The 9,400-nt window shown below is 39.3% G+C and overlaps 2 protein-coding genes across 3 annotated transcripts; both read right to left on the reverse strand.

Moving 5' to 3' along the window:
• Positions 1-44: 44 nt before the first annotated feature.
• On the reverse strand, positions 45-3,484 carry LOC127774436 (reticulon-like protein B1). 2 transcript variants are annotated; one of them, XM_052300678.1, is made up of 6 exons: positions 3,287-3,484; positions 2,869-3,077; positions 2,267-2,447; positions 1,580-1,721; positions 1,427-1,496; positions 45-571 (listed from the first exon to the last, which is right to left on the reverse strand). In XM_052300678.1, exons 2-6 carry the CDS (start codon positions 3,065-3,067, stop codon positions 408-410), a joined length of 756 nt encoding a protein of 251 aa, XP_052156638.1. In that variant the 5' UTR covers positions 3,068-3,077; positions 3,287-3,484; the 3' UTR covers positions 45-407. The 2 variants fall into 2 exon arrangements, with proteins under 2 accessions (XP_052156638.1, XP_052156639.1); XM_052300679.1 differs by having other exon boundaries at positions 2,869-3,101.
• A 1,225-nt stretch (positions 3,485-4,709) lies between these two features.
• Positions 4,710-5,532, reverse strand: LOC127774703 (probable calcium-binding protein CML21). The gene has a single exon (XM_052300987.1). The coding sequence runs from the start codon at positions 5,452-5,454 to the stop codon at positions 4,861-4,863; it is 594 nt and encodes a 197-aa protein (XP_052156947.1). The 5' UTR covers positions 5,455-5,532; the 3' UTR covers positions 4,710-4,860.
• Positions 5,533-9,400: the final 3,868 nt, after the last annotated feature.

Consider the following 9,400-nt stretch of genomic DNA (forward strand, 5'->3'; position numbering starts at 1 on the left):
CAAGCATGCAACAGTCAGTTATCAACAGAAAGGACCAAAATGAATTAATCTGCTAATTAGTATGGTCTTCAGCATTCAGAATACCTCAAATAATACATGCAAATAATAATCATAGTAAATTGTGTGTCATATGTATCTTGTGACCAAACAGAAGCTCAAAAATATGAACTGAAAGTTACTGGAACATAAGCAACTACTCCATGTGACCGTCGACAGTGTTCTCCGTACTAGTGCTCCAAAAAAAAACCCGGTTTTCGGATGCTCGAGAATCAAAACCATTTCTATCTGATGTCATCCCAAATATTGCTATAAGATGACAGAGGAAACCCAAATAGACTACTTTGGTGATGTGCTGAGCTGAAGATGAAACATGCAAATTAAGGGGCTTTGGTCTTCAAAGCATCAGTTTAGTGCTGTTTCTTCTCAGCTAACATTGGGATCTTTGAGAGAAGCTTGTGATCAAGCACTGCATATTGCTTCTTGAGCTCGATTAGGGCCTTCTCGCCCACGACATCGACTTCATCTTCGTATTTCTCATACAGCATTGGCAGTGTGTATGCCATCAGGAAAACTGCAAACATGCATCAAATTGAGTGTCTCAAACGACGATGAGCGATAGAGATACAAATTGTTATCTATTGATCTGCATTTCTGATCATAATTTTCAGATTCAGGCTTTTCAGTTTCCAGGTCATCCAAAGAGAAGAGATAGAAGTGTAAGATCATAGCTTTTCAACATTACCTAGTACTAACAGGTTAAATAATTCAATATCCTACCGTAATGAATTTTTTTATCGAAATTACTATTTGACTGACCTGCGTGGAGACACTTTCCCTAAACGTGCATGGAAGAAACAAAACTCAGAGTAGTAATTTTCTATCATGTAACAAATTCAAAAGTGAGAAGTTATTGTTATATATTCGATCTGATGCGAATGCGAGTAGACATCAGAACACAATATTGTGCATTCCCATGTGTTTGTTTTTTCCCCAAACAGTAACCAATGCAAATTCAGATATTCGTGAATAAATCCATCAATTTTGTTTTGCAATCAACATAATTTTCATAATTTGGTAAGGGTGAGTAAAATTATAGAAATTAATGTACATACTTTATCACACAGTTTTTCTATATGCAAAGGGGAAACCTTTGAGTTTTACTTCAATTTCTTGTCAATAGATATGGGAGCATATTTCACAATTCTTTCAGAACACACCTCAAAAAACTACTACTCCCTCCGTTTCACAATGAAAGTCATTCTAGCATTTTCTACATTCATATTGATGTTAATGAATCTAGACATATATATCTATTTAGATTCATTAACATCAATATGAATGTAGGGAATGCTAGAATGACTTACATTGTGAAACGGAGGAAGTAGTAATTTGCAGTGAAATCTGAGAACGTAAACAATGTGCTTACTGGTGTAAGACAAAGTCAAGAAGCTGAAGCAGCTCCCAATTATAGAAACGAACCAGAGGCCTGCAACTGTCTGGAAGAAGAAGAAGATGCTCCAGTATCACATTGCGCGTCAATTACATGAAAAGGGAATTAATAAAATTAAAAAAAAATTACCATAAGATATGTTTTGAGGTCTTTTCCGGAGGCGACATGGCGTAATGTTAAGAAGGCCTCATTGATTTCTTTCCTCAGAATATGAGCAATCTTCAGGCATTGGACTTCAGACAGAATTGCATCTGGGAACTTTGGAGGACCCCTGAAATTTCTAATATGTTATATCACCCTCGACAAAGCATGAATTTGTTGTTCTACTCCTCTCCATCCATTACTTGGTAACAAGGGCCGAAATCTCTTTCAAAATTGTTCTCTTTTAAAACTGTACATGTATAGGTTTTGTTCGAAGAAATAAAAAGAGTTCAACGTATACAGTTGAGCCGTGCAGTTGTACATTGAATATATAGAAAACTATATACTGTAATAGAAATGAATTCTTCAGAATAAACAGCTAGCTAGGCAAAAGCAACTAGAGCCAACAAAGATTAGACCAACATGAATAGCACCAAGATGACAGAGAAATGACATGAGTAAACTGATCAAATCCAGATATATATTCGTGCTTTTATTTTTTTTCAGTTACTTCTAAGATAGCTCCGAAATTAACCATTCTATTAAATCAATATTCATCTATCAAGCCACAAATAGATTTTTGTAGGAGGACCAGTTTTCGATTCTTCTGACAAGAACAAAACGAAGCTAAATTGTTAGTAGAAGAAGCGAGAATGAACTAATCATGGGGGTGACCTGTTGATGAAGGAGGCGGCATTGGCCCAGACGAAGCAGACGGTGAGGAAGACGATGAGCGAGTGGCAGAAGAAGGTGAGGAGGTGGTAGCCGATCCCCTCGAACAGCAACCAGATCACGGTCACTCCCGCCAGGATGCTCCCTGACGTCTGCTTGTCCCTCCACAGCACAAGATCAGCAGCTGAAGAGAGAAGATTACACATCAAACGGCGACGAGCAAAAGGGCATATAGTTTAGTGGTTGCACGAATTTTAGATTGGGTTATTTAAGGAACTAAGTTCCTAATTTGAAAAGACTACAAATTTCCACTATAGGAGCGAATTTTAGATTGGATTGTTTAAGAGGCTAAGTTCCCAATTTAAAAATACTGCATATATTTAGTTAGATGTAGAGCCGGGCCTGGGTAAAAAATATCCTTCTCTAAAAAAATATGAAACAGCGATGAACTTAGAAAAGAAAATTCAGACATTCCAGGATCGATTCTTACGCTGGAAATGTTCAAAACATCCATCCAATTTAAGTAGAATTTGTTCATTAACCGATCGGATTCCGAATCATCAGAGAAACAAGCATTTTCAGGCTAGAGATGTATATGTATGTACCTTTGCCTCCTCCTAGGACGTGATGTAGCGGGTTCGTCCGGCCGAAGAGCCGCTTATTCTTGGACTTGGACTTGTGGTGGTGCTTCTTGTCGTCGTCGGAGTCCGAGGACGAGGATGACGACGATCCCTTCTTGAACTCATGGATCTTGTCGTTGATCTTCTCCAGCAGCGACCCGTGCTCCTCGCCTTCGGACATCATTCCCTCCCCCCTGATTTGATTTGGTACACAATGGCTAACGAAACATCAAATCGAGGACTGAAATCTTTTTCCACACACGTTAATTTATTCTTCAGAGAAAAAACAACAACAACAACAGAAGAAGAACAACACAATTTGTCTAAATCCAACGCCAGGTGTTGCATTGCATTCACAAAGAAATTATCAACAACGCAATGGTCAAAGATCATGGACACTTACAGTGAGACACAACGGTTTATTACCCTCTCTCGCTCTTCACCTCGATCTCTGTGTGTGTTCTTCCTTGGAACGAAGCAAAGCCTGTGTTTATTCTGGGGGGTTTTGTTCACCTCTCACGTCTCTCTATGTAGCAATGACACTGTTTTTTTTTCTTTTTCTTACGTTTGGGTGGCGTTTCTTGGATCTGCGGGGAGGAAACCGAAATGGCGGTCGGGAGGCAAAGGCGGGGGGTGGTGCGTTATCTGACGCCGGGACCGTTAGGATCCACGTGGACGGTTAGGATTTCGCCACGTGGGTGCTATGGACGGCCGGGATTGCGATTCATGGGCGGATCGATCGATGGCGGGTACGGCGTCTCACGGGGCGCCGCGAGTATCGGCCTGCAGAGCGTGTGGCCCTCCACGTAACAAGGAGGAAAGGAGGGAAGGTCTAGGGTTGAAAACGGTATGAAATTTGTAAAGTATTGGCTACTGTTTTCTTCCTGTGGTGGAACGTTATATTTTGATTATGGATTGTTCGAAAATAGAATTGAAATGTTATGGCGATTTTTTTCTGGTCATTTTAATGGTATACTGTTTTCATATGAAATTTTTCAGAAATTACCGTAATCCTTACATCTTGTCAATGTTGGTATACCCCCCTCCGTCCAAATATGATTAGTGCGTAAGGGAGAAAAATATTTCGAGTTTGATCGTCATTTTTTCATGAATGCTCGTAGTGTCTCTAGCGAGAGGTGAAATGTCAGAGACAGGATAAGCATATCCAATGGAGACATAGGTAATAGGAAACACAACATGTGTCGAAACAAATCGACATTGCATGCAGCTCCTGATATGACAAGTATGATGTTAGTTATTGTATATGTGGGGGCATTAACTCTTCCTTGGTCTTCGTGACAAACATATGCCCTATCATATTTGGATGGAGCAAGCATAATATTACTATGAACTATTAAGTATTTATTATTTTTGGCTATGAATTCTAACTTGATCTACCTACAAAACAAGGGAGAATTTACTACTTGCTATCCTCCAAAATAAACATGCCCAAATGCTACTTTCTAAAATTTTCATGTTCTTTTTGCTACCCGGGTCTACATGCTGTCAACCTTCTTCACTTTTTGGTGACGGACACTGTACCAGATCAGTCCATCTGCCATGAATCTAAGGCTGTGTTCTTCCCCCTATTTTCCCAACCCACCTCTCTCGTTTTCCGCACACATGCTTTTCAAACTGCTAAATGGTTTGATTTATAAAAAACTTTCTATATGAAAGTTAATTAAAAAAATCATATTAATTCATTTTTCAAAAAAAACTAATTAATACTTAATTAATCATGCAATAAAACAAACTTCGATTTGCATGGAGGGGAGGTGGGGTTCCCAACCCCCTCCTCCGATGATCTCATATGTGAAACCTCGAGATACACAATGGATTTTCTATTATCTTTTTACATCCTACTACAAGGAGAGCCTATACAGGATTGAAACCACAGTTTGCACGATGTATTTGAACAGGAGTGTTTGATCGATATGAGACGAGAAAATCCAATCGCTAGCTACGTACACGTCCGAATTAATTACCAGCGGCCATCATGGCCTTGAATTCCTCGTAGTCGACACGGCCGTCGCTGTCCCGGTCGGCGGCGGCGATCATGTCGCGCACCCGCGCCATGCACGCGGCCTCCGGGAGCCCCATCCGCGACAGCACGGCCTGCAGCTCCGCCGCGGAGATGTACCCGTCGCCGTCCTCGTCGAACACCCCGAACGCCTCCCTCATGTCCGCCTCCTTCTCCTCCTCCGCCTCCGCCGCCGCCACCGCCTGACGACCACCCAGGCCGGCAAGCTCGGCGTGGAGCGCCTCGAATTCGGCGAAGCGGAGCCCCGCCATCCCCGGCGCAATGTACGCCGCGACGACCGCGTCGAGCGCGGCGGCCGCGGGCGGCGCCTCCCCGCGCGCGCCGAGCCGGCACAGCGCGCCCGACAGCTCGGCCGGCGTGATCACGCCGTCGCCGTCGCGGTCGAACATCTCGAACACGCGCCGCAGCCGCAGCGTCTCCGCCCTCCGCCGGTGGGCCGCCTGCCGCTGTGGCTGCATTACCGACGCCGGCGGCCGAGCTGCTGCGGCGCCGGCCGTGAGAACGGACGAGGGCGGCGGAGGACGCAGCATGTTAATGGAGCGCTACTTTGGTTTTCACCAATGTGTGCACGTGTGTACGGAAGCCTAGTTTGCTTGCCTTGTTGGGTCATCTAATGGAAGAGCATCATGTGCGTTCTCGCGTGGTTTATTTTATAGAGCAAGTAAAAATGTAAAATGGAACAGGGCAACGACGACGACACGTCGAGGGTACTACTGGAGTAGCACGTTGTTAACTTTTTTTTTTTATAAATATTTGACCATTTATTTTATTAAAAACTTTTGTACAAAATATAAAATAAATTAAGTCATATCTAACATTTGAAAATAAATCAAGTCACAATAAAATAAATAATAATTATATAATTTTTTTAGAATAATTAAATGTATCTTAAAAACGTTATATATTAAAAAAATGAAGGGAGTAGTTTGTTTGTTCGGATATATATGTGCCAAAGAGTGGTACGCCAGGTACGCATGCGCTTGAAAAATTCTCTTTTGTTTTGGGTTATGTTTTTTATATTTATCGTCTTAATTTTTAACAGTTAGTGGAGACAGGCCGCGGTCAGTGGCTAAAATATTTTATATTCCTTCTAATTCATATTATTAATCGTTTTGATATTTTTCATAGTGAAATCTTAGTAAGTTTGACAAATTTATTTTTTTTATTAAAAAATTTAGCAACATATAAAATATTTATATCCATTAGTTTTATTAGATTTAATATTAAATATATTTTGATAATATATTTGTCTCATGTTGAAAATACCACTGTATTTTTTTTATAAATTTGATCAAACACAAAAAAAAACTAAGAAATAAAATTAAAATGACTAATAATATAAAACTGAAGGACAACTTGACACGTACAACTAGCTAGAGTACGTAGTACGGTATGGAAAAACAGCGGCTGTATCTATCCAAAATATTCAGCTGCTGCTTCTGTACGATTTTTACTACTTCTGGAGGAACACTGTTTAATATATTTTTTATATAGCAGGGCCGGTCAAATGATTAGTTGACCGAATTCTATTAAGCTAATAAACCTGCACAAAGAGGGACATAAAGTAATAGTATTTTATTTTATTATTCCGAATTTTATAATTTACCACTTGATATGGACTCTTGATATTTTATAGTATTTTACATGGGGACTTATTATATTTTTTATTCCGAATTTTACTGAAAATTTTATTTTATTTTGGAGTTTTGTATTGCGACCAAATTACTTATTTTATTTTATTTTTATTACGAATTTTAATTAATCCATATTATTTTATTTAATATGTTTTTTTGAGAAAATTTCTTCAATAGGTTGGAATTTGTATGTGACCATATTATTATGCGGCGCACTTAAGAGGGTATTGACGTGTAAGCATACGTGTAAAAAAAAGAGAGTAACATACAACTGCTCCATTAAACATAAAAACCTAAAACATGACACCTTCACCTCGATTTTTTTGATATATATTGAGAGAAAAAAAATCCAAGAATATCATTAACAAACGTCCAAGTTCAACACATATCATCGTTGAGTACGAGTTTTAAAAAATACTCCCGTACAAGTGACTTTGTCCTAGAAATATCATCGTCGTTAGGGTTACATACATCCTGCTCCGTTAAATGCACTTTTTTATCCTATAGCATCTAACATAAGGCTGCAAATAAAATCCTAACAACGATGATATTTCTAGGATAAATTTACGTGTACATTTCATACAACTTGTAGATATTTATTAGAGCTTGGTAATTTTTTTTTGGATTTTCTCATGTATTAAAGCCAGGGAAGTTTCCGTTTCACTACTATAGAGATTGACTTTGGTGCCGATTATGGCCTTAGGTGCCGGATTCTCAAACCGGCACCAACATGCGGCACAAACGAGGAATCTTATACATGCATGTCAATACACCAGTACATCTTAGGACTAGGAGTATATAAAGACGTACGTACTTGTGCATGGAAATTAACCTAGCAATTCATATACCATCACATTTAATTTCCTTGTTCTAGAGGAAAAAACAAGAGAGAAGAGAATGACGACGACGACGAACACAAACGCGTCTCCTTTTGTAATTTTCGTAGGAAACGCAAGCAAAGCTCGTTGTTGGCTGCATGCTGAATAAAATAAATAGCTTTGCTCAAGTCGTTATCTATCAGTCTACCATTTCCATGCTGTGATATCTTATGTATATATAATATATTTGGTCGACGCGGCCTACACACGGTTCAACCGCGTTGGAAGAAATAAATTAAAATGGAAAGATCGACACGGATAGGGACATAGGAAGCTTCGCTGAAGACGATGACCCAAGAGCTAGGTAGCTTGGCTTTGGAGGAAATCCATATATTATTAACAAAAGTGTATATATTGTAATATGCAACTTTTGTTATAGCATTAACTTACAAATGTGGTTTGGATACACATTCAGCTTTTGTTATAGTATTAACTTAATTAAAAAGTGTATCCTAAAACTTAGTTCTTTTCTTCAACTCCTTTTTTATTAGCTTTTCAAACTGTCAAATGGTGTGTTTTTAAAAAAGTTTCTATATGCAAGTTGTTTAAAAAAAGCAAATAAATCCATTTTTCAAATTTATAATAGTTAATACTTAATTAATCATATACTAATGAGGTTTCTCGTTTCGCGTCCGCAAAAAATTTACCTTCTTTTTGAAGCATCGAACGGGGCCTTGGAAACTTTAGTTATATATAGTATTAACTTAAAAATGTGGTTCGAATACACTTTCAACAGCGATTTTGGTGGGTCAAGAGTTTTCATCTCTTTGAGCATGTATTCATTAATTGGTGTGTACCCGTGGTGTGGTGTGCATGTGTAGTGGAGACCATGCGCGTCTATAATAAAAAAAAACAGTTATGCTATATATATATATATATATATATATATATATATATATATATATATGTTGGCACACAATTTCAAGAAATGAATAGTTTTGGAACTGATGCAATGCTTCATATATTGTACAGCTTTGGTGGATTAAGATATACTTGTATTTTTATAAAGATTATCTGGCACAACTATTTCATGTTCGCATGATCAAAGATGTTTTAGGGTAGTCCCAACCCTCCACATCAACCAATGTCCACAGAATTTATGGCTAACAAGGAAATTAGGGGGGAGAGAGAGAGAGAGAAGAGAAACAGTATGTCTCATGCATGAAACGGGCTCGGCGTACACACCAAGGCCCAAGAAACAAGAGAAATCAGCGTTGGGGGCAACTCATCGTTTCTTCCACACACCCGGATTTTATTCGAGCTCCCAATCCACTGTTCCTGTCTCCGTCCCACACGCCAGCTTCTTCTACCGTGCACCGAATCCTCACGAAATTTTGGCATGTTCCCAAGCCTCTTAGTGCCAACATCTTGCTCACCTTCTCTCTATCTGTCTCGCCGCCTCCATTTTCCCCCAATCACCCATCTTTTCCAATCTCTCTCTGCTTGATAGCTAAAATCGGACAAAATAATCCTCAATCACTCATCCCTAAGAAATAAGTTGTCCTAAGCCGCGTGCAAGGATGAATACAACAGAATGAATTAAAGAAGTGCCAATCCAAATCCAATCATGCCGCCAGTGAATACTCGCCCCTGCTCTAGATGTTGCTGGTGCTTCAGACACAACTACTCTTGCTAGTGGTGCTTTACGAGCTGGTGGTCCAGTCATCGGTTTCCTGCCGCACATGCTCATGCCACTAGTGCATGGTGGCCAGAATAGTCTCCTGGCAAGTCAGAATGGTATGGTGCAAATTTTCCTCCCAAAGACATAGGTTAATCAATGTTGTTAGTTAATTAATGGGTTATATTAGAATGACATTTTTTTTCACTTCAATGAACTCCTGCTAGTTTATTTCTTATCATATATACTTATGTTTGCTCACTTAGTTACTAGCAATTTCCTACTTCGAGGTTGAGTGATGTCACCATTTATTTTCATCCATTGGATCCTTCTGCTCAACGTAGCA

The sequence above is a fragment of the Oryza glaberrima genome, chromosome 5 (assembly GCF_000147395.1).
Source record: "Oryza glaberrima chromosome 5, OglaRS2, whole genome shotgun sequence".
In the NCBI taxonomy this organism is placed as follows: Eukaryota; Viridiplantae; Streptophyta; class Magnoliopsida; order Poales; family Poaceae; genus Oryza; species Oryza glaberrima.